At 43.2% G+C, this 26,582-nt stretch overlaps 1 protein-coding gene across 1 annotated transcript in view; it reads right to left on the minus strand.

The window, feature by feature from the left end:
- Positions 1–26,582, minus strand: part of ATXN10 (ataxin 10) — a 194,609-nt gene that overhangs the window by 100,646 nt on the left and 67,381 nt on the right. Inside the window, exons 8-9 of the mRNA XM_074998099.1 lie at positions 10,642–10,722; positions 1,879–2,044 (exon numbers count right to left, since the gene is read on the minus strand). Coding sequence (XP_074854200.1) covers positions 1,879–2,044; positions 10,642–10,722 — 247 coding nt within the window. The remainder of the gene's footprint in view (positions 1–1,878; positions 2,045–10,641; positions 10,723–26,582) is intronic.

Consider the following 26,582-nt stretch of genomic DNA (forward strand, 5'->3'; position numbering starts at 1 on the left):
AGGACAAGAAGTTGAGGGAAATCTGACAGCATGCTTCCCTTTTATTTAAATTTCAAGTTGCCATCTTTTCTGGTAGTAGTCAATTAAGTTCTTCACTTCCGTAAAACTATCTTTTTCAGTCTAATTTCATAAATTCTCCTTGTATAGACTAGAAAGGAAAGCTGCAGGCTACCTCTCTCCCATTCTCAGTTTTGCTATCCACTCAATCACTCCCTTCTCACCGAGGGATTTCTGAGCATGTAATAAGAGATTGCCCACTATGCTATTAATATTTCCTCAGCTCTTGTACACTGTAAATATTTTAACATGTTTCAGATCACTACAATACAGTTTAATAACTATGTACAAAGGCAAGATTTTTTTCACTTGCATTTCAAATTAGATTTATGACAAGTTTATTACTGAAAATTGTTAATTACAAATAGTTTGTTGTAGCACTGTTTTAGTTACAAGGTACTTTTTGATTCCAGCTACACAATTATATTAGAAAACATTTTTGACATAGGACAGTGCTCCTCCTGCTGGAAAGACGCTGGTTATGAGTTGTACAAAAAAGAAGTGTACCGTTTCCAAGTTTAGGGGTTTCATCTTTTAAAACATACTTCTTCCTCACCTGTGAGTAGCAGGAACTGAAAACAGCAAGTTAAAGATAATTGTGTCGTGGGATGTCATATACATGAGAACCCAACAAAGCAGAGGGAAGCAGCAGCAGTTACAAAGTGTTTTATAAAATGTAAGCTTGGTAAATACAGTTTTTCCACTCACAACAGGATAAAAGGGGTTTTCAGGTGTATTGTATTTAAAAAGCATTAAAAGCTAGCTGAATGTCAGAGACCCATATCGCAGAGCAATACCAACTCATCTCTGGGGCAACATAGGATGAGATTATAAAATAGAGAAGGTATCCCCATTGATAGTACATTTTATATTAATTACCGATGACTGCCGGAGGAATTACAGCCAAGGAAGTAACTACTGTTTGTACTTGAGGGAACAGAATTACAGCTGTGATTTCATACTTGTACACAATGGGATAGCATGGTGAAAGCAAAATCCCCCACTAACAAATATGGAAATACTAGATTAACAGAGAGATTCCTACCTCAAGATGGCAAAGGCCTCCTTATTCAGCATGACAAAGCTGAAGAGACCCTCTTGTATATTCCTTCCTCCTCAGCACAAGAAGGAAATAAAATTCCATCCAAAAGCTACATTTTAATCACAATGTGAAAAACATTATCTTTATAGTTAGCCAACTGCATTTTAAAAATTCACTATGTTTTTTAATGGCTGCATTTGATACTTTACACATCTTAGACATATTTGTTATCTAGCTGTTTGACAAAAATAGCTCAAGATAGCAAGGGCTACAGCTGCAACACTTTTGGTTTCAAACCAATTTAAAACATCTCAGAAATGCTACTTTTCTTCAGCAAATTTAACTCGATTTCCAGGGCCCCTATTTTTGACTAAAATAAAATTCACAATGAAAAGATAAATAGGAACAGACGTTACTAAAAGTAGAATAAGCCAAGACTTCCAACTCAAACTAAAAGTGACCAAAATATAAGTAAGAGTTTTCAACCACCACCTTCCAGAATATCAAGGACGGAACTATTGTCTGGGAGCTTTGGATTTTTATGCAACATCACAGAGAAATGAAAGGGCTTCTGAGGTATTCCACTCCATTTCTTGGTAGAGGCAAAGCTCACTTTTAAGAAAATTGAATCTTTCATGATAATCCTGTGATTTCTTCAGCTGCTTCATTATTCCAAGGAAGTTTTAGAATATATGCAAGAGATAATGGATTTTACATACATGAACCAACAACACATGCTAGCAACTTCACATTCTGACACAATGGTCCTGAAATCTTACCTCATCTTCTATATTTGCAGTGGAAGTTAATCTGAGTACATCGCAACATTTCACCTGGAAACAGCCTACTAAAAACTCGGCATTTTTCAAGAGCACTGTCTTTTCATCACTGGTCATTGAATTTTTCTCACTTATCTTGGCCATTATGACTTCTAACAAAGTAATTCTGAAATTAAAACAAATAAATGAACACAATCTTGTTAAGTAAATTTATAAAGCTAATTAAAATAGATTAAATGAAAATCTAAAAATTGTGTATATTAAAAATTCACCAAGTCTGATTTTCAAAATGCAAAGGAGCTTTAAACAGCAATTACCTTTTACCATATAGGCTAATTTTCGCACATCATTCAACCGAGACAGCACAGCTAGAAGAATCTAGCGAAATCGACTTTTTTTTAATTGTCTTTTCACTATCTGCTTTTGTGCTTGCACTGCCACTGTCATTGCTCATCCCACAGAATGAGTAGAGAGGGTGGAGGGGAAAATATTAAAATCTTCCTTTAAAGTTAATTTTAACAAAAATGGTTTTACTTCAAACAAATGTACATAACACCTAAACCTTCTGACAACCCCCTTTGTGTGTGCCTGCACCTTTACTTATAATTTATTTTGCATATATAAATCTCCTAATTCCCTCTTTCTTGATAAAAAGCTATAAATAGAGTGTGTTTGTCAAGGCAGGAGAAGCTAGAGGGATGAAAAACACCAAGGAAAAAAATGCCTCTGTCTACATAACTCAAATATAACAGCTACTAGACACGTTGTAGAATCTCTCCAATCCACGTTAATCATTAAAACTCCCAGTGAAAATTATGGAATTTTGTGAGCTAGCAAGGAAGGCTGTTGGTTCCACACTGATGATTATAGTTTAGTTTTATTTCTATCAATTCACAGTACAAACTTTACATTCATAAAAGGATAAAGAAGTTTTCATAATATGACACCTCACTTCAGCACTCCTGATTAAACCTCTGCTGAGAAGAGAGTGCAGATTACCAAAGTTCTACTGTCATTCTCTCATCTTGAAAGAATTTTCTTTATTAGGCACACTCAAGGGCAGGCTCAGAGTTTTCTTTGAATAAAATATTTGCAATTCAGATGTGGGGACTGACATTTAAAATAAAAATTAAATTTGCATTTAACCTACTCCACACCGTTTAGTTTGTCGAGTTGTCACAATGAAGGGAAAGTTTTTTTCATATGGAAAAGACTGGTCACAACTTCACTAACCCTGAAAAAAAAATTACCAAGGTAAAAGTCAGGTTGTTAATCCTGGTATTTTACTAATATAGTGAAGCCTGTTTTAAGCAATCATTCAAGGGACTGTGAAAATCCTTTTTATGACTGGGGTAGGGAACTGTACTCAATACACTGGGGATAAGCTAAGTAGTCACAAGACAGGAGGTTGTTGGACAAGGATCACTTCACAGATTTCACTGTAAATCTGATGAGACCCCATCAGAGGAGAGGTGTGCCACTGAGGGATAAGGCAGGAGAACATATTCCTACCACACTTCCCCATACACACACTGCCAGAAGCCAGGTGTCCAACAGCCCTCATCCCTCAATAACAGGTCAATTCCCATTTTCTAGGCCAGCCATACAAAAAAAGATGTTTACCATCATTCATTGAACAAAATCACCAGATTTTAGGCTGAGTTTATTTGGATTAATAACGCTCAAGCATATGCATGTCTAAGAACCCAAGTCATTCACTGATTTTACGGACAGAGGGAACTACTATTATCTGACCTGCATAACACATACTGTAGAATTCCATCCAGAAATTTTTGCTTCAAGTCCATAAACTTGGGTTGAACTTGACCATGTCTTTTAGGAGAGACAACCAGCCTCAATTTATGAAGATTTTGACTGATGGATAATCCATCACATTCCTAAATTGTTCCAGTAATTAATTACCCTCACCATTCAAAATGTACAATTTATTTCCAGTATAAGTTTGTCTAGCTTCAGATTCCAACCATGGAAGATTATTATGCCTTAATCTACCAAAGAAAAATATGTACTATTGAAAGTCTTCTCACATACGTACTTCGAACAGTGACCAAGTGACACTTCTATCTATCTCATTTAAGAGAAAAGTTAAGAATTAAGAAGCTCAGTCTCTCACTTTCAAGGTTCTCCCGACCTGGATTTATTTTTGTGGCTCTCTTTTCAGCTGTAGTGTATTACAGATGTGTTGGAATTGTAAGTTCTACTGGTTTGGTTGGCAAAACTTACGAGTGTAACCATAGCCTTAGAGAAAGATAATTAGGTCTGTTCTGATAACAACTACTTCCTGTATTATCCTTACAATTTTTTGTTGTACCTGGACACAGATTATTTTTAAGAAACTGCAAAAAGCAACAGTATATATGGAAACCTGGCACATTTACTTCCGGTCTTAGCTGTAAACAACACACCTCAACTGTGATTACTTAAAAATACGGAGGTATTAAGTAATAGGGCATAGGTGTCTTATTTCCCAGTGATTTTTGGAAACTGTCAAATAAATGATAAACAGGAAACATTTTAGAATACATAACAATCAAAACATAGAAGAAAAACAAACAGGACCTTTAGGCTAATTAACTGCTCTATTTAAATTGGGACTAACATCTCTCATTTTTATTTTCGGCTGCAATAATTATATATAGTCCCTGAATTTTTTTATTTTATTTTATTTTATTTTTTTGCATTGCTAGTAAAATGGGCCATCTGTCCAACACCCGGACACTACTTACAAAAACAAATTGAACAGCCTGTCCCCAAACGTGATGGCATTCCTTGTTTTTTGAAGCAGATGTAAAACAAACTATCATATTCATTTGTTTGGCCTAAACTGAGGAGAACTAAGGACTGTAATGTGATGAGGCATTAGCATGGACTTTGTGAGCTCTGCTCATGCCTGGTACTCTAGACATACCTGCTCCAGAAACTTGGGGCTGTATCTCCAGTTAGACACCAGCTATTGTATTTTAAATAAATTCAGCTCCTTTATAGAGAGAGTCACTTCCAACATGGCCAACCCAGGCATTAAAAACACTTCCTGGCAAGAGGAACATTTCCTTGACTGGCATGGGGGAGAGCCCCCTTCTGTGCTCCCACCTAATCTTTGGGGGCTGCCGCCTGGTGGGTGAAATGGACTCTGGGGTGGAGGGCAGAGCTTGCAGCCGAAAGCCTCTGCAGAAAACCAACAGGATGGAGGTTACAGAAATGAAAACAGTTTATGACCTTCCAACACGACAGTGTTTCAAGGAGCCTTTTCTCTTGGGAGATGCAGCTGGGGGGAGTCAGGTCCCTCAAAAAAGGGGCAGGAATCAGATTGTAGTTGCCCCCCCCCCAAGTTGGGACATCAAAGGGGCTCTGCTGGCCCACAGCTGCATGTGTGTGGGGGGTTGGCAGGCCACACCCACCAGCAAGGCTAGCCAGGAACCCAACCCCTACTTACCCCACCGCCCCTGATCCCACCAAGCGAGCCTAGTGTGGGGTGGCTCGCCAGATCCACCCTGCCATGGGATCAAGCCTGCTCCCCACCTCTACCCCCGCTGCCCCCAGCCCCAGCTTAGTGCAGAGGCTGTGCAGCAGCGAAGACAGCAGCAGCAGGCCAGCAGCACTGGCAGGGAGCCAGCCCCAGTCCACGGCGCACAGTACCATCCGGCTGTCTGTGAGCCCAGCTGGGCAGAGCAGCCTGCCATGTTCTGCCTTCCTCCCAGTCTCTCAGCCAGGGCAGCATCAGCAGCCGGAGCCACAACCAGGCAGGCATTCCCGCCCCAGCTAGCAGGTCTGAATGGCCAGGGAGCATGCAGCACCCTGCCCACCCAAGGGCAGTCCCCCACCAGCCATCAGTGGCAATAGTGTTGCCAGATGTCCTCCACAAAAATACCAGACATTTACGTGCCCCACATTCTTTGATTTTTTTTTTTAACCAGACAGAGAGCCCAAACACCGGACTGTTTGGTTCAATACCTGACACTTGGGAACCCTACTCCGAGAGCAGATTGCTTTACCTCTGTCTGTTGTGATCACTACATGTTATTGTTGTAATCTTCCAGAAACAGTATTTTATGAATTTTTCTGTGTGCCACGAACATAACATTCTCTTTTCCAATTCAAATTGAACCCAGTTCTTTCTGATTCCAGCAAGCTGGGAAGACTTTACACAACAACTAAAGAATTAGCAACAATCAATGTAATACAGTGCAGCCTTCTACGGTAGCTAAACTACAGTGTTAAAAGTAAGAGCTACCACCAGCATTAAATCTGAAACATAAGGTCATTTAGGTTCTAAAATAAGTGAAATGAGTGAAAATTCTGTAGTATATGTTATGTGTGTGGTCAGATCATAACAGCTCCTTCGGTCCTTTAAATATCTACGAATGACATGACTCCTTAGATGTGCATATGCTTGAGGGTTATTAAATTCAGTAGCCTCCTCAGTCTAAAATCTGGCCTTCCCCCTCCCCCCCCCCCAGCCAATGAATGATATCAATTCTACTCTTAAAGACACAGTGGAAAAAATAGCACTGTAAAGTTCTACGCAAGTACCCTGAGCATATTTGATATAGAAAATATCGAAAGAAGATGGGCCAACATGGATGAGGTAATATTTTTTATTGGGGTCAATTTCTTCTGGTGAAAACAGCTTTCAAGCTTACACAGAACTGTGCTTCAGGTCTGGGAAAAATACTCAAATGCCACAGCTAAATACAAGGTGGAACAAATTATTAAGCATAACGATTTAACTCATATTGCAAGATAAATTCCCAGTAAAATTTAACTCGTATTGCAAGAAATAATTCACAGTGAAATGGGCAGCTAAGACTCCTGCCGATATGTGACAAAGAATGGTCAGTGGGGCATAAATCTAGCATCTTTATTGAGTCAAATTTTACCATTAACAAAGAGAATGAATTTAAGCTCCCAGGGTCACCTTTTGAAAGTATTGTGCAGATTTTCTTTGACGACAAGGATTAAGTAAGAGGTCAGATATAAAGTGACTGTTTTGTAAAAAGTGTTTCTCCATAGGTGACATGGTGTTTGCGTGTGGGTTCATTCAAATGTGTAGTGCTTTGTCTTCTTTCACCCACATAGTTCTTAGTGGCATTGACGAGATATAACACACATTGTGATAAACATATGTAGGACCCAGATATCTTGAAAAGTGTATTGTGTGGAATATTAATCACTATAGCAATACAGATATGTCTGAAAGCTTTGCCTCTATTATTAGGGAAGGAGATGGTGCTGCTTTGAGTACAGCTAGAGTGTTTTCCATTGCGGGCAGCTTGCTTCTAATGATATGCTTGGGTGGTGGGGCGGGGGTTTTTGAAGACCAGAAGACGACATGGGAAAAGATGACAACTACAAAGAGATTGTTAACTGCCAGCCCTGTGAATTTAACCTCCAATCTTTCCTTCTCATGAATCGCCAGCAATAAAGATTTTTCAAGGTACGTTAAGCCCTCAGATACACGATGCCATTTAGACTAATTAGATTTTCAAATATAAAACTTGGCTACTAGCTAACTGTTCTACTGTTAATAAATTTTATTAAGATTTGAACTATTCCCCATGATACATTTGCATCCTTCCAAATAAAGACAAACAACTTTCAAAAGATGCAAATAATTGAAAGTTCTATGAAATACCTGAAGGTTGTCTGAGATCTTAGTAATATTAAAGACCTTACAAAATACTTTGTAGCACATTTACTAATACTTTACACCTAACTATTGTGACAATCAAGCCAGAGGGCCACAGGAGAAGAGTAGAAGAGAAACGTATTAGCCCCAAATTAAACATGTTCCTTGTTCCCAGGTTAAACTAACAGGCTAATCCAGAACTAGCAAGGAATTTGCCAGACTGAGTCAGGGCAGTCAAGCCAATTAAAGCACCTGCAGCCAATTTGGAGGTTTCAAGAGCCAGCTGAGTCAGACTAATCAGAATGCAGGGGCCAACTATACCAACTGAAATTGGTTAAAAAGGAACCTCCTTCTGTTAGTTTAGTGCACACAAGGAGCTGAGGAGAGAAATTACTGTGGAGGATCTGGGAGGAGCAAGCACAAGCAAATACTACAAAGAAGAACCTGCAGTTAGGGGAGGTGATGGGGGGAGGAGAGCGAGGTGGGGGAAGTGGCCCAGGGAGTTGTAGCTGTCACATGGCTGTTATTGGAGACATCTGCAGACAGCTGCTTTTATAGGGACCCTGGGCTGGAATCTCAAGAAGAGGATGGGCCTAGGTTCCAGCATCCACCTTTTCCCCATTTAGATATGGGAAAAGAGACTGGTTTTGGTGAAGGGGGTTTCCCCTGTCATGTTGCACTTCACTTGGCGGAGCCACAGAGATTATGGAATTTGATTCCCCTATTTCAGGGTTCAGCAACCAAAATAGCAGAAGAGCCTTTTTTTAAGTTCAGTAAAAAACTCAAGAATTCAAGAGTCACAACGCATGTGACTACAAGACTATCCATAATAAATAACGTCAAAACGTACTTTCTGGAAAATTCTGATAAAAGTAAACTGACACAATGAGAATTTAACAGAAAGATTAAAAATGAAAAGAAAACTGACGAATCAGCTACATAGGACAGAAGGAACCGATTCAGTTTTCATTTTTTTTTGCTATCTTTCTGTTAAATTCTCATCATGTCTGATTACTTTTATCAGAATTTTCCAGATCTGAAGTGGGTCTGTCCCACGAAAGCTCATCACCTAATAAGTTATTTTGTTAGTCTTTAAAGCGCTACTGAACTGTTTCTTTATTTTATTTCAATCTGAGTTGTTCTTTTTGGGCTTTTATAGATATTCACCATTTATCAGAAATAATCAGAAGTTTTTTAACTTTGCAATTATAGCATTGGGAGCCACAAAGAAGTCCTTAAAGACCCCAGTGCGCCTCTGGATCTGCAGGCTGTAGACCACTGCCTTATTTTTTCTGTGCTGGCCAATGATGAGAGTAGTTCAACAAACAGCAAGCTGGTGCCATAGAGGAAGTGCCTAAACTGAGGGCTGCTCTAGGTTTCTGACGTGAGTAATCTGCTTAAGAGTGGGACCCAACAAGGTTGAGAGGGGAGCTTTGTCACAGTACTAAATTAAAATTAAAGTAACCATTTTGTGCTGAAAATGCACTCTGATTAATTTTCCTGGTTTTTTTTTTTATAAGTTTAACTTTGGCCACTGTGAATCATAAGTGTAATAAGTGTACTGAAAGTGTATTTTCAGTTGATCAACCAGTTATAGCAACATAGTACCTTCCTGTGACAAGTCATATGCAACAGATGGAAAGTGGCCATTTAACAGTTTTCCAAGAACTGACAAATCAAGTAAACTTTTCCACAGCTCAGACTAAAAACTAACAAAACTCAGTACAAAATAATCCCACAAGATTGAAAAAAAAATCAATAGTTACACCCTTCAACATCTTGAGATTTAAAATCCTCACTTTTCCCTCCCAAATGATTGTATAAGTAAGGACTCCCTGGTTCTGGGAGACAGAGGAGATAAGTTGATACTTTTCCCCAATTCTGTCATTCCATGCTCTGCCAAGCACCCTCCCTGCTCCACCTAGTCTCCTACTCTTCTTACAGTCTTCTGTCCTAAACCTGCCCCTGTAGTTTTGCTCTCAACCTGTCCCATTCTCCCCATCTCCTTGCCTTTTCACAGTTCTCTGTCCAGTTTTTAAGCCGTACTGCACAGGGGGCTGCCATCTTCCCTGAGGGAAGAGTGACAACAGTCCCATGGGAAACCTCTACAGCTTCTTGCATCTGCAAAAGTGACAGAAGGTGATGTTCAAACTAATTCAGGTAATCTTGTGTCTTCTGACCCACTGACTGCAATGGGAAGAATAGCAGCAACTTCAAATAAGGGCAAAAATATGTAAGGAAAAGGGCACAGGATCATGAGACAAAAGATCCCTCCTAACTAAAACATCTCCCCCTTGCTTATATTACAAGACTCTCAAGCGTGCACAATTCTTTACATAAAAAGCTTTACCTGTCCCCCTTGTAAAACACTGGGCTGTTAGAGAACATGCTTGTTTTGGTTTTCTTTCCAAGGCTCAAGTTTTCAAATGTGCAAAGAAGACCTTAAAGCAGGCGTGTCCAACCCGCGGGCCGCATGAGGCCCTGGACAGCTAGTAATGCAGCCCCACAAGATCATAAACTTTTAACATTATTATGCGATTTATATACATTAACTATATTATATATTTTATATGCGGCCCAAGACAATCCCTCTTCACTCAATGTGGCCCAGGCAAGCCAAAAGGTTGGACACCCATGCCTTAAAGAGTTAAGTGATCATAATGAAATACAGGTCAATTCCAGCTTCAGCTGAAGAAACTGAAGCAAGCATATCATCCACAATAAATCTATTCCTTCAGACTTCCTTTTAATTTCTATTTACCAGACATGTGGTATGAACAGCTGAGTCTATTTCAAAACTAGATCTAATGTGCAAGAGGGTGTGGTGCTCTTATGAAATCAAGGCACAAGCATGAAATCTTGCCTTTAGTTTTTTTTTTTTTTAATTTCTTTACTGAGTAATGGCGCCAACCTGGATTCTGCAACCCTACGTAAATCACTGCCAGTTGTGGCTAAGCTGTAATGTTAACCAACCAATTTAAAACCATTACTGACATAGAAACATGTATTTAGAGATGATGTGCCAGCTATGAAACCACACAGTTTTTCAATCATGTGAACAGGATACTGTATATGGAATGCTAAATACTAAAAGCCGCATTGGTTTTTCGGGTTACCTTTCTTGATTGCTCAGTTTGGCATACATGACTTTTACCAGCTCCGGACAATTCAGCAAATGTTCTGTAACAATCAAGAACCTGAAGAATAGGAGAAAAACGCATTATTGGTTCTACAGTATTTTACATTTACTCTATGGTCCATTTATATTATTCTTTTTTAGGTTTGTAATTTGAATTGGTACATGGCTCCTTTCATGTTAACAGTTTTACCTGATGAGTGATGTAAATAGTCAAGCAACCTAATTATTCACATTTTAAACACTTCCTTGACTGAGTACAGACCAATCTGCATCAATTCAGATATACTCAAGCAATTGAAAGAAAGCTGGACAAGTCTTTTTCCAGTTATAGAAAAGAGAAAATCTTACCATAGTTCAAGTAATAAAACATCAACCGAAGTCTTTATAGACCATACCAAAAAGCCAAGACTGAAAACTTGTTATACCATTCATCTCAGAAGCTAAGCTTATAAACCAATAAATAATCAAGAGAAATAAACTACATAATTCTTTTTTTCCCTCTTAAAATTTTTAAGAAGACAAATACAAAAGTACACTATTTTTTCCAGTACATAAAGCAGCTAAATATTATTCTCAGATGAGGAAGAAAAATTCTCTGTTGTATACAAAGATACTAAACCAATTTTAGAAACTAACTTATAGAAACGGCCAAACAGTGAATTACTGATATGCCTATGTTTGTACTAATACCCATACTGACTAGCTTTCTAAGCTTTACCTGTACCAGTTAACTCACCCAGTGTAATGTATATCAAACTAGACGTTAAAATGGGGACTTCCCTAAATTTACCATATTCGCTATTCAGGTTCTTGGCTCTGCAAGCAAACTAGTTGAACATGTTTATTTTCAAATTTCTAGCAGCCCTGACAGCATGCTCATATGTATTTAAACATGCTGCTTTGTATACTTACTGTAAATAGAATACATTTTACTCAACCCTTGATTACAAATCAAAAATGATTAGATTGAGTCATATGACAAACAGGGTATCTTCAAGCCCACAAGAAACGCTTCTGAAAAAGGCAGCCAACTCCCTCTCCTTCCAACGCCCTACTTCCCTTTGCACCGTTTCGCATATACAGGGGTGATCCACAGTATTTTGTGCATTCAGCTGTGCAATACATAGGTACCTGGAGAAGATATGGAATCACTCCATCCTTAGCAAAAAGTCTATTTGGAACACAAAAACTCAAAGTCTGTAACAAAGAGTACAAGGTACTGAAGACTAATGGGTATTATTTCTCATGCCATCTTTGGGCTTCAGAGGAGACATTTAAGAGCAGGTTAGATAAACATCTATCATGGATTATCTAGATGGTACCTGGTCCTCTTGTGAACGCAGGAGATTGGCGTTAACCTCTTGCAGCCCCTTCCAGTTCTAGTATTTATGATTCAAATATCCTATTTATGGAAAAATGGTGGGGCGGGGAGTGGAAAATCCCATTTCATATTGGAATGCTTTGCTTTATTATTTGTGCATATTGGAATTAGTTGATTTTAGGATCCTTGAACCTTATTGCATCACACAGCCAATACTGTAAGGAACAGTTCTAGCCAGGGATAGTACAGAATGACTTCATTGTGAAGCTCTAACCATTATCAGCATCAATCAACAACATAATGATCCAATGGTGCCACATTATTCAATGGGAGCTCTTTCCATGGCCCCAGAGGCAGCTGGTATTTATACCAAAGATATCTACATTTAAACTGTTTATTGTGGCTGCACTTAAAAACCACACATGACCAGAAGTGACAGTAAAGAAACCTGGGACCTCAAAAGAAGAATGCACAAAAGACAGATACATTTCATATAGCAGATGACTATGCCGCAGTTGAACAAGTGACAAGATCTCCCATAATAAAGTGATATGACACAATTGTTAATGCATATTTACGTAAGTGCTGATCAAATGCACAACTACAGTAAATCTGTGTACTATAATGGAATAATTTATATGGTTCAAATATACAACTCCCACTGACCAAAATGGAAGTCATGCACATAAATCCTTATTATGTTTATGCACACCACTGTGATTGAATAAACCACTGTCATCACACCTTACACACTAATCATCTTTGTACAAAATATGCCTTTTGAAGTATCATTTGAAATCTAATAACTTTCTGGTCAATAACATTATGATGAAATGTGTGTAACCACATCACATGTTAAGTTACAAAACTGAAATTAGGTTTGAAAATGTTTGTTTACTGCATAAGTTTTGATAAATCAAATGCTCAAAGACAAAGTAAAAGCTGATACCTCTAGTCAGCTGTCATAACTGACTAGCAATTGCTGTCAAGTGGCCCTTCTTTGGCAAGGAAGGGACAAACAGATCTGCCTCTTAGCAAACAGTACGGAAAACCACTTGGACTTTTGTCATATACTTAAAATATGTTAATACGCAAATCCTGTCTATACAATGCACAAGCAAAAGCACACTAGAGGACTATTATTTGTAGAGTTTTCTAGTATGTTGTCCTCCTACTCCACTGTGTAAACCCTGCTAGTGTACTTCATAAATTCATGATGGTGTAGTCCTGTTTCAAACAGGACCGATTGCATTAATGAACTCTGGGTACCTTTTAGAGCATGCCCTCCCTCAACTTTTCCCTTCCTCAGCCCAGTTCTCCCTCCTGCACCCTGGTCTCAGATCAAAATCCAAACCCTCTGCACCCTTCTCCTGCACCCATACCCCTTTCCAGAAGCTGCATCTCAATTCTCTGCCCCAAGTCACAACCACCGTAGATCACGATTCTAACCCTGCACCCTGTCCTACACTCCTCCTCCAGGTGAGAATCCTCTCCTGTACTCATGCATCCCCCCCCTGGCTCCACATCCCCTCCTGCACCTGAATCCCACACCATGAGATCCCTTCTGCACTCAACCTTCATCCCAGATCCCACAACTCCTCCATCAAAATCATGGTAGACCATGCAGCCCTTGACCACTTCCCAAATTCGTGGAGCGGGCCCCCCATCAAAAATTACTGCTAACCTCTACCCTAAATGGGTTGAAAAGACATTACACTCCTAACAGGTATTACTCAATGGGTGCGTCTACACTAGGAACTACCTTTGAAGTTAGCACTGCATCAAAGTAGCCAGCAGACAGTCTACACGTATTATTCCCTTACTTCAAAGCTAACTCCCAGGAATGGAGTAGTGCCCTACTCCGAAGTTTAACTCTGAAGTAGGGGGTGTGTGGACTCTCAAACTTTGAAGTTGCTTGCTTGGAAGTTATTTTTGTAGTGTAGACACAGCCAATAAAGCATAACCATTCCAAATTTGCACAGGTTTATTCCCCCAACTACTCATGCTAGTCCTCTACACATTGTAGGAAACTAGAGGCCTAAAGAGCGAAGTACAGTAATGTGCAGCCTGTATATTGGACTTTCCTAGTATGTTTCAGAAACTTCATGAATTCAGCTTATAAATATGGACACCACAATTCTATTTGAAAGTTTTACCTTTGGGGTCAAGATGACATTCACATCCTCAGATACTCCATGGCCACATTTCGATTCCTTCTCTTCACTGTTATCCCACATTGCCATTAATGTATGCAGAGTACATATAAAAGTTGGAGAGCTAACATACTTTAAGCACACATTAGGATGAGGAGGAAAAGGACCCCCCCCCACCAACCCATCCTACACATACACAGAGTTTAAAATGAAGTGGTTTTGATTTGCTAACTGAGTATCAGGCATTTTAGATCAACACACCATGCTTCAGAAAGGCTTAATTGTGCTCAGAGCCCAAGAGCAGAACTGCTGGGATAAACTGGTGAGCACCGCAATTTAATCAAGGAAATGGTGAACTTTAGAGTTATTATATAAACAGAATACAGTAACAAATGAATATTGTTAAATATGCCAATTTCCTGGGCTGTCTTTAGATTAAGTGTTTGGCTAAAATCCTAAAAAATCAAGTGCTTGCAAGTAGATAAATATAGGCCATGTTCAGTTCAAACTCTTACAATAGCACAAGGGACATATTATACCAAACTGAACTTGAGAGGTGGCCAAGATGAAATGGTATAAACCACATTTATGTTCCATATATGCCAACCATACGAGATGAGCAACGTGTACGGTCCAACCAACAGTGGGTGTAAGCAGTCAACTTTATCACAGAATGTACTACTCCATATTTAAGTTCCTTTGTCTTCATTAGCAACCCTACAAAGTGACTGTCTTACACTTTGGAAAATGGAATTATGGTGATCCTTTTCTTACCACTTTCTATTAAATGTTTATCTTCAAAAGGAGAATCCATCACACTACATCATTTGGATTATTGTAATTCAAACCAAAATGCGTGGAAAAGAAAGCATATTTTTTCTTAGTTTTTGTCATTGAAATGTAGTATTTGTACCAACAGGACAGACCATCCAAACTTCAAAAAGAGACTGCGTTCACAAATTCTCTTCCTCTGTCCCATCTAAATCTCCAGCCACTAATGAAACCAAAAAAACAGTGCCTCACAAGCAACTCTTAATAGGATTTTCAAAATCCTTTAAAATTATATCCTTTGGGCAAAGCCATTTGAGGAACAAAAGTATTCATTGGCTTTGCATAATACTAATAAAATCTATTTTAAAAAAAATCAATTTACAGAGTGAAGTTATTTAATGGCAAATTAAATAAATATGCCCTCACACAGCCCTCTAGAAACCAGATCCTCCACCACACCCAACAAAGTATTCCTCAGCTACCAAAAGAACAGGGAAAAAATAGTAGTGTGCTACTGCAAACAGTGCCTTACAGTACGCTAATCTTGAGGTTAGAAAGGCAGAGATCACAAATAAGACACACAGTATCTGCTCCTCAACAGGGATGTTCATAAAAAAACATAACCCACTAAGTCATCTTTTAAGTCTAAAAGACTAAATTCAAATTAACTTTTATGGCTGTTTTTCTTTGGCTGCTTAATCACAGTTTACCTTTATAGCTGAATAAAAGGTTGCATGCTTTGTTGCTTCTGTAGGCTAAGCTCAATGCACACACTAGAGCATGGGTGTCCAACCTTTCGGCTTGCCTGGGCCGCACTGAGTGAAGAGGAATTGTCTTGGGCCGCATATAAAATATATAATATAGTTAATCTATATAAATCACATAATAATGTTAAAAGTTTACGATCTTGTGGGGCTGCATTGCTAGCTGTCCAGAGCCGCATGCGGCCCATGGGCTGCGGGTTGGACATGCCTGCACTAGAGGTTTTTGGCATTCTTCCACTTTCCCCCCAAGATTTATGAACCATCCTTCTAGCCCCGCTCCATTTCAGGGACTCTCTGAACTCCCCACCCCTACTCTCAAGCCAGGGGCTTTATCTGCCCATGTCACAGTTCCCTCATACCAAAATTCCCTCTTTCCCTTCCGCCATGTCAAGACCTTGTGTACCCCGCCCCTCTGCCCCCATGAGACAGTTTTGGTGTGCCCCCTTGTGACTGCTCCTGACTAAGCCTAATTATGTCTGATTAGTTTACCAATCTGATTAGCTTCTATGACGAGGGAACAAGCTCTGTAGACATGGGGAAGTCAGTGGATATGATATACCTTGACTTCAGCAAGGCTTTTGATATGGTTTCCCACAACATTCTTGTCCATAAGTTAAGGAAATATGGATTGGATCCTTGGACTAGAAGATGGACAGAAAGTTGGCTTGACGGTCAGGCCCAACGGGTAGTGGTCAATGGCTCAATATCTAGATGGCAGTCTGTTTCAAGCGGAGTGCCGCAAGGCTCGGTTCTGGGGCCAGTGTTATTCAACATCTATATTAATGACCTGGATGAGGAACTAGATTGCACCCTCAGCAAGTTTGCAGATGACACAAAACTAGGGGGACAGGTAGATACGTTCGAGAGTAGAGAGAGAATCCAGAGGGACCTGGATAAATTGGAGGACGGAGCCAAAAGAAATCTGATGTGGTTCAACAAGGAGAAGTGTAGAGTCCTGCACATGGGGCGGAGGAATCCCAAGCATTGTTACAAGCTAGGGACCGACTGGCTCAGCAGCAGTACAATGGAAAGGGATCTAGGGGTTATGGTAGATGAAAGGCTGGATATGAGTAAACAGTGTGCCCTTACAGTCAAGAAGGCTAACAGCATAGTAGGGCACATTAGGAAGAGCATTTTGAGCAGATCTAGAGAAGTAGTTATTCCCCTCTTTTCGACACTGGTGAGGCCACATCTTGAATATTGTGTCCAGTTTTGGGCCCCCCAGTATAAAAAGAATGTGGATTTGCTGGAGCAGGCTCAGCAGAGGGCAACAAAAATGATTAAGGGTCTGGAGCACAAGACCTATGACGATAGGCTGAGGGATTTGGGCTTGTTTAGTTTACAGAAGAGAAGACTTAGGGGTGATTTAATAGCAGCCTTCAACTTCCTGAAGGGGAGCTTTAAAGGGGAGGGTGAGAAACTGTTCTCAGTGGTGTCAGATGGTAGAACAAGGAGTAATGGTCTGAAGTTGAAGAGGGAGAGGCGTAGGTTAGATATTAGGAAAAACTATTTCACCAGGAGGGTTGTGAGGCATTGGAATGTGTTACCTAGAGAGATGGTGGATTCTCCCTTCCTCGAGGTTTTTAAGTCCCAGTTGGACAAGGTCCTGGCTGGGATGACTTAGTGGGGGGTTGATCGTGCTTGAAGCAGGGGGCTGGACTAGATGACCTCCTGAGGTCCCTTCCAGCCCTGTGATTCTGTGATATGTCTCAAAAGGCAGACATACAACTTCATTATTATGGTAAGCCAAAATTCCCAAGCACACCAAAGGCTTCTGGCATCTCTCAATTCCATTCCACACCCAGCGTCTCGTTTATTGTCCCCTGCACTTTCCCAACCTCCTCTGGGAGGGTGTGCTGAATACCTTCCTCAATAACATAAGAATGGCTGCCATTCATTGGTTCTTTGATTTACAGATAATCACAGATCAGGTCAAAGCTGTGGACTTTGTCAGCCAGACATAAGGAGTTCCACGTGTCTCCCATTTCCTCTAGAGGTTTTCACTAAAAATGAGCAGGATTCTGCCAACTGATATTCTCAACATTAACTGAAATTTTGAAATTGAGGAGATGTGGTTTTCAAGTTATCATGTACATTCCACAGAAACAGACAAGCAAAGAAACACCATCAAGAGGAGTGGAGTGCCTCATACCATTATCTACATTAGATTTTTTTTTTGAAATAATAATTTGTTAGATTAGCCTAAGCACATTTACTATGAGTATCTGAAGTAACGATTATTGTTAATATTGCTGGAAGGTAAGACCCACTTCATTTTGCCCACAAAACCTTATGCTCCAAAACCTCTGTTAGTCTATAAAGGTGCCACAAGACTTCTTCTTGTTCTGTCAACAGAGTGCATCTACACACAAAAGCAGATTGACAGAGCAATCTGCTCTGTCAATGGAGAGCAGCCAGACTGCCCTGCCCTCTACTGACAGAACTGCTGACCAGATCTGTTGAGAGTTTCTGTTGATGCAGCTCTGTCAACAGACGTTACTGTTGACAGATGCTTCTAGTGTAGATGTAGCCAAAACGATCGTGGTCATGACCTGATCTCTCCCCAAAGAGGAAGCATAACATGATCAACTCTGGATGAATTGGAAAGGGAAAGGTTCATAATTACAAGAAATTTCTCCTCACAGACTTATTAGCTCATGAAATAGCTACTGGATAGAGTGGAAATGGCTAACACCTAAATTCATTCATGACAAGATCAAAGTACTGCATAATTTAAAACAAAAAACGCACAAAAAACCTACAAAAAGAGAAGTTACTCACTGTAGTAACGATGGTTCTTCGAGATGTGTCCCCGTGGGTGCTCCACGATAGGTGTCAGGCTCGCCCCGGCGCCGCAGATCGGATCCTTTCAGCAGTTTCTCCCGGACCACGCATGCGCCGGCGCGTGCCACTCCCCTGCGCGCTCCCGGCCACGTGCGCAATCCGGTCCCCACCAGTTCCTTGACTAACCGCCTCAGATGCTCCTGAAAAACACTAAACAGAGATCCGAAGCGGGGAGGATGGGCGGGTGGTGAAGCACCCACGGGGACACATCTCGAAGAACCATCATTACTACGGTGAGTAACTTCTCTTTCTTCCTTGAGTGTCCCTGTGGGTGCTCCATGATAGGTGACTACCCAGCAGTAACCCAAGAAAGGAGGTGGGTAATCGGGTTATGTGCAACTTGCCCCCAAAAGGACTGCTGTTGAGAGGCGGGTATCCTCTTGGAATACCCGGTGTAGGGCATAATGCTTGGCAACGGTGTCATAGGATGACCAGTTCGCCGCTCTGCAGATGTCTTTTAGCGCGATGCCCTTGAAAAAGGCTGATGATGCCGCCACCGCCCGGGTGGAATGAGCCCTAGGCGGGGCCAGCAAAGGAGTCTTTCGAAGTTCGCAGCACATCTTTATGCAGGACACAACGTGCTTCGAGATTCTCTGTGAAGAGAGACCCTCTCCTTTTGACCTGGGAGCGAGAGAGACTAAGAGTCTGTCCGTTTTCCGGAAGGACTTAGTTCTGTCTATGTAGAAGGCCAACGCCCTCCACACGTCCAGGAGGTGCAGGCGTGCCTCCTTGCTGGAGCTATGAGGCTTCGGGTAAAACGAGGGTAAAACTATAGGTTCGTTAAGATGGAACTCTGAAGAAACTTTCGGAACAAAGGCTAGGTGCAGCCGTAAGGTTACCGCCTCCTTTGAGAATACCATGCAGGGCGGTGTTGCCATAACTGCTGCGAGCTCACTCACCCAGCGAGCTGACGTGATTGCAAGAAGGAAGGTTGTCTTTATCATAAGGAGACGGAGGGAAACCATGGCTAAGGGTTCAAACGGTGGTCCCATTAGCACGCTGAGCACCAGGTCTGAACTCCACAATGGTGGAAGCAGTTTCCGAGGGGGGTACAGGTTTACCAGCCCCTTCAGGAACCTGGTAACAATAGGATGGGCAAACACCGTGGGCCCTTCCTCTTCATGCCAAAAAGCCGATAGAGCGGCGAGATGGACCTTCAACGAGGAGAGGGAGAGCCCACCTCTCTTGAGGTCCAGTAAGTATTCTAGTATGACAGGTATAGGCACTTCAAGGGGAGCTAACTGCTTGGTGGAACACCATGCAGTGAATGGAGTCCATTTCTGTTTGTAGGTCTTCCTGGTGGAGATCCTTCAGCTACTTTCCAGGACTTGTTGTACTCCCTCCGTACATGTACTTTCTAGGGAGCTGAGCCATGGATTAATCATGCTTGTAGGCGCAGGCCTCGGGGGTGTGGCTGCACTATGGACCCCTGGGCCTGCGTGAGCAGGTCCGGCGCTACTGGAAGGGGAAGCGGTGGACGATCCGACATGCGGAGAAGCATCATTCATTGCTGTCGATCCCATGTGGGGACCACTAGGATCATGCGGGGGCTCTCCCTCCTGGCTTTCTGCAGGACCTTGTGGATGAGCACCGTGGGGGGGAACACGTAAAGCAGTGGGCCCTTCCACGAAATCGCGAACGCATCCCCCAAGGACCCCCGCCCCAGTCCTGCCCTGGAGCAGTATTGGGGGCACTTCTTGTTGTGTTGAGTGGCAAACAGGTCTATCTGGGGAAACCCCCAATCAGGAAAAATCGGTCGTAGCAGATCGGAGAGGATCTGCCACTCGTGTGTGAGTGCGAAGTGCCTGCTCAGCTGGTCTGCCTTCACATTGTGAGCGCCTGGTAAATACGAGGCTTTCAACGTTATATTGTTGGCGATGCACCAGTTCCACAGCCGGACTGCTTCTGCACATAAGGCACGGGATCGAGCTCCGCCTTGTCGATTTATACAAAACATGGTGGAGATATTGTCGGTATTGATCCTGACTACCTTGCCTTGTATGTGGTCTTGAAAGTGTTTGCAGGTGTTGAACACCGCTCTGAGCTCCAGTATATTTATATGCAGTGACTGTTCCGTAGGGGACCACGGTCCTTGCATCACCTTTTCACCACTGTGCGCTCCCCACCCTATGTGGGAGGCGTCGGTGGTGAGAAAAAGAGATATTTGTGGTCGGTGAAAGGGTACCCCTGTTAGCATGTTCTTGGGGTTCACCCACCATTGCAGGGATCTGCGCACCTCTGTCGTGGGCGACACCACCCTGCAGACAGTATGGGATGCCAGCTTGTAAACGCTCGCCAGCCAATGTTGTAGGTTGCGCATATGCAATCTGGCGTTCTGTACCACGAACATTGCCGGTGCCATGTGGACGAGCAGCTGCAAGCACGTTAAAACCGGCACCGTGAGGCTGTATGTAATGACTTGTACCAGGGAACCGATGGTGCGAAAGCAAGCGTCGGGTAGATAAACCCTTGCTGTGATAGAATTTATGCGTGCCCCTATGAACTTTATATCCTGTGTGGGGTCGATCTTTGACTTCGCAAGGTTGATGACCAGGCCCAGCAAAGAAAACGTGTTTGCTGTTACGCGTATCATGCGTAGTACCTCCGCCTTCGAGGCCCCTTTCAGTAGGCAGTCGTCCAGATATGGGAATATAAATGCCCCCTGTCTGTGCAGGTAGGCTGACACCACTGCCAGGGTCTTGGTAAAGACTCTGGGGGCCGAGGAGAGGCCGAACGGCAGAACCTTGTATTGGAAATGCTCTTTGCCGACCATAAACTGGAGAAAACGTCTGTGAGCCGGGTGGATTGTTATATGAAAATACGCATCTTGTAAGTCGAGGGCTGCAAACCAAATCTCCATCGTCCCGTGCCGTGAGTATAGAGGCGACTGTGATCATTCGAAAGCGTTGTTTGCGCAAGTACCGGCTGAGGCCTCGAAGATCTAAGATGGACCTCCAGCCTCCTGTTTTCCTCTCTGTGAGGAAGTATCGTGAATAAAACCCTTTCCCCTGGAGTCGCTCTGGCACTCTTTCCACCGCCCCTATAAGCATCAGGTGGTCCACCTCGTGCTTGAGTTTCGCCTCGTGGGAGGCATCCCTGAGATGAGGCCTGGGCGGAGGTCTTGGCGGTGGGAGCGACTGAAAGGGGATCACGTAACCCGTGGCTATGATCTCTAGTACCCGCTTGTCTGTGGTGATCTTTTGACATTGTGAGTGGAACGGTCAGAGGCGATGATGGAACATTAATTGTGGATGACATTGCGCGATGGTAGTAATAGTGCAGCCCTCGACCTGTCCGTCAAGCTTGTTGCCTTTGGGCCTGCCCCGAGGATGCACAGCCTTGTTGGGAACATCGCCTAGGAGTTCTATACTGTTGTTGCTGTTGATGCCGCCCTTGGTCGTAGGCCCGTTGGTACTGAGCACACTGAGGTTGGTATGGGTTTCGCCTTTGTTGAGGATAATACTTTTTCTTTCTGTATGGAGGGGTATAAATACCCAGGGTTCTGAGTGTGGCTCTTGAGTCTTTACTGGAATGAAGGACCGAATCAGTTGACTCTGCAAACAACTTCCACGTGTCGAAAGGGAGATCGACAATTTTTGCTTGCAGATCCCTCGGGATACCCGATGTCTGGAGCCAGGATTCCCTGCGCATGACCACTGCCGTAGCCGTTGAGCGTGCCGCCGTGTCCGCTACGTCCAGGGCGATCTGGACTCCCGTCCTTGAAGCGGCATAGCCCTCTTGCACGATGGCCTTCAGCACCGGCTTCTTATCTTCTGGAAGTGAATCCATGAGAGAAGTAAGCCTGGAGTAATTGTCGAAATTATGGTTCGCTAGATGTGCTGCATAATTAGCCACTCTCAGCAGCAGGGTGGAGGAGGAGTATACCTCTCTGCCAAATAGCTCTAGCTTCTTGGCATCTCTGTCCGTTCCCCCCCGCTTTGTACTGGGAACTCTTCGATCTCTGCTGAGACGATTCTACCACCAGAGAATTTGGTTGTGGGTGACTAAACAGGAACTCCATGCCCTTCGCCAGGACTAAGTATTTCTTATCCGCCCTCTCGTTTATAGGTGGAGCGGAAGCTGGGGTCTGCAATATGGTAGTAGCAGACTCCACGATTGCTTTGTCGAGCGGGATAGCGATTTTGGATGAGGCCAGAGGCCTCAGGTTTTTGAGGAGCTTGTAGTGCTTCTCCTGCACCTCTGCTGTTTGGATGCCTTGCGTGAAAGCCACCCTTTTAAACAGCTCCTGAAACTGTTTGAGGTCGTCCGGGGGGGACAACATCCCCAGGGGCCGTAGCCTCGTCGGGGGAGGACAAGGAGGAACCACTAGGGTAGACCTCCCTTGAACTCTCAGGGTCCTGCTGTCGGTGGTACACCCTTTCACTGGAGGCTTGCGAGGGAAAATCTCAGGGTTCCAAAATCAGCTCCCCTTGAGACAGCTGTGTTTCCATCCCTGTCCGTGAGTGCCCGCGGGGGTACTGGGCAGTCGAGGGGGACCTGCCCTTGGGTGTATGCCTGTGGTGTCTATGCCCAATGTGATAAGGACGACCGTGGCAGCACGGGCATGGTTCCTGGGATAGAGACCTGGACCACTCTCGAGGTGCACACCCCCGATGTCTGGGGGAGCAAGATCGTCTGGATGACTGAGACAATGGTGAAACTGGTTTGTGGTAGTACTCCAGAGGGTCAAATCCCAGAAAAGGCAAGGGTGGCCCGAGCCATGGTGACGCTGGTTGGAGGAACGGAGAAGGAGGCTCTGGGTAGGCTGGGGGAGACCCATGTCTCCTGGTTGGTGTACGCAGCATAAGGGGAGGACTTGTTGAGAGCAGCCCTGCAGCCCTGTCCAGAGAAGGGCTGCGGTGCCAGGTTTTCGCTGCTGCCTTTCCCCTCCCCTGCGGGGCTGGCTCCGCCCCTCCCCGTGCCAGGGATCTCGGCCCCACTGTCGGCACCGCCCTTGGCACGCTCATCTGCGGTGCCGCGCAGGTGGTCTCCTCCGGTGCCTGCAGGCTACGTGCCTGTTGGCCCTGCACCGTTGGTGCCGCGGGGGTCTGTGCCACTTGCGGCGGTGCCGCCAGTTCTGGCGCTTGCCTGGCCGCCGCTCTGAATGCGCAGGCCGGCTGCTTAGTAATCAGAGGCTCAGCCTCTGCCACATGTGCTGCTGCGCTGCCGCTTGCTTGTGACTGCGGCTGGGGGCTGTGTGCTACGCCCGTCCCGCTCGCTGTGACCGCTGGCAGGGATCGGGCTGGAGAGAGCTTCCTCCGTTTCTGCACCGAGGGGGTGAGGGACACCGCCTTCCTTTTATGGAGCCCTGTGGGTCCCTCCGGTTGAGGCCTCTCCGGCACGTCTGGCTGGAGGGCCTTATCAAACAGCAGCATTTTCAGCCACATTTCTCTATCCTTTCTGGCTCTGGCCGTGAGCTTTGCACAGAAGGAGCATTTCTGGGTGACGTGTGATTCCCCCAGGCACCTAATACATTGACCGTGCCCATCAGAGGCCAGCATAGCTTCGCGGCACGACTCACACTTCTTGAATCCTGAAGAGGACATTGTGGTGAGTCTTTGAGCTGTTAATAGGGTACTTAGCACCTTCTCTGTGCCTGTTCCCCTCTCACGGACTCCAGCCTGCCGCAGCAGGAGGCCTACTGGCCTTCACGAAACAAACAATTTAACTAAGAACTCTGAAAAGAAACTCAAACTCTGAAAAACTCTAAATACGCTGACTCTGGCCGCAGCCTGAGCAGATTCCATCTGCAGCCGATGGCAGTTAAGAAGGAACTGGCGGGGACCAGATCGCGCACGTGGCCGGGAGTGCGCAGGGGAGCAGCACGCGCCAGCGCATGCGCGGTCCGGCAGAAACTGCTGGAAAGATCCGATCTGCGGCACCGGGGCGAGCCCAACACCTATTGTGGAGCACCCATGGGGACACTCGAGGAAGAACCTAATGAATTCTTGGTCAACCTTCTTATAGAAGTATCAGAGGGACCAATGGCTCTTGCTCTCCATAAACTGTACTTTTGTATGTACAGCCTGCATTCTGGTTTGCTCTCTTTCTGTACTGTGCTAGATCACCACTGCCAAAAAAAATCAGAATCTCAGTAACTGACGATGATTGCAGCTTTTGATTTAACATCTGAATTTGACGAGAAATAGAAGGAGCTTCTTTGGCACACCTGAATTGGGAACAGCATCTCTTACTGGAGAATTTCCATGAGGCATCACATACAAAAACTCCAATATCCACTGAAAGAGGAATTTTCCCCTCATGCTTTTCACAACAAATGATACAGTCACAGAGGTGAAACAAAACACTTCAAGATCCAGCAGTGCACACTGATTTACTGGAGAAAGGCTTTCTAATATTGCCATTGAATAGCAAGGCAATCCAACTTCATATAACAGTTAACTGTTGTAGCACTACAATTAAGGAAATGCTTTCCAATGCTCAGCAGCACTTAAACCCTCAGTTGAATTTGGAACCTGTAACAGCATGCCAACTTTCCAGGCATTAGAAATAAAATTGGTCTCTGGAGAGGACAAGAGCAATAAAGGGAAGAGAAAGAAATACTTCAATTTGTCAAAGAAGAGGGAAATTGCCAATTCACAAAAAATAAAATAAAATAAAAATAAAATTAAAACTAAAACAAATAAAAATGCAACACAAACACACAACACAGGAATGGTAAAATTTTCTGATTTATATACTGGATGCATAAATAAGGCACTAGGTTCAGCACTTTACTGCACAGCTTTCTTATATTCTTTCCCTTACTTTGCCCCAATGGTCAGGAGGCCCACCCACAACAGCACTGCTTTCCACCCATGTTTACTTCCATGGGCTAGGGCTAAATTACCCCAGAAAAATGGGGAGGGGGTACCCCACAACCTAATTATTAAACTTACCATTGAAGTGTGGTTTAAACGAGTGGATGTTCAAAAAAATCCTTGCTTTCAGTGCCAGATGGCTGACCACACTTTTACATAATTTTGCCAGGGAGGCCAAGAAGAGCACTATGCCTTTTCATTTTTTTAAATAGAGAATTTCTGTACTTTAACATTCATAGACCAAAATTCAACCCCCTCACTCTAAAAAAAAAAAAAAAAAAAAGGACATTGTCCCGCACGCGCGCACACATGCACTCTGGAAAAGTGTTTGTATGAACTTTACTCCCCACCTCTAATGTAACCACCAAAGCATTTATAGAATAAACAATTTCTAGACTACTCACTTATCTTGGTTAGGATGAATTATGATGCAATTCTGTTCTACATTTTCCTAATTATTTTAAAACACATATGTTTGCAGGTTAAAGATTTTAAAATAGATCTTATATGGCATCCTTTGGTGATTTCTTCTACATACAGTAGGTTTCCTGCTGCACAATACATTTTTCTGCCATTGACTGCTGCAAACCAAAGGGAAAAAAAGACACTTCAGTTTTCCAGATCCTAAGACATCGCTTTCTGAGCTGCTTGCATGTAAAGAAGAGTTTAAAAAGGAAAACTCTAGCAACCTCATTCATAATATTCTGCACTAAGACATGAGGCGCAAACTCTCTCGACGACTCCTTCCTCTGGACAAGGGAAAAAAGTGGGCTACAGAGGATTAGGATCATGTGAGCGGAGATAGTCACTGAACAGTGTCTCCTGCCATTGATACAGAAATAACACTGACTTCTTAAGGAAAAATCCCATTGAATTCCCATCTGGTGATTTGATAAGATAGGGATTTGATTTGACTACAGAGGGGTAGCGATTGTTGGAAGAAAATTAAGAGAAAAGAGTCTAATTTTATGGAACTCATATCTAAGCTTAAAATGTGTTAGTATAATTAATTGACTTAATGTGCATCAACATTTAAACTCAAAGGTATGAGTGATACACACATATTATTGGTCCATTCATCCAGAATAAGTATGAATAAGTTGCAGAGTGGGTGGAGGTGGCAGGTCAGATGAAGAAGCCATAATGTAAAACATATGGAAAGCGTGACAGGCAAGCCATCATAGCTTTCTGCTGTTGGAAGGAGGCTCCTCCATTGATGAAAGAAAATGAAATATGATGAATGC

This window comes from Carettochelys insculpta, chromosome 1 (genome assembly GCF_033958435.1).
Source record: "Carettochelys insculpta isolate YL-2023 chromosome 1, ASM3395843v1, whole genome shotgun sequence".
In the NCBI taxonomy this organism is placed as follows: Eukaryota; Metazoa; Chordata; order Testudines; family Carettochelyidae; genus Carettochelys; species Carettochelys insculpta.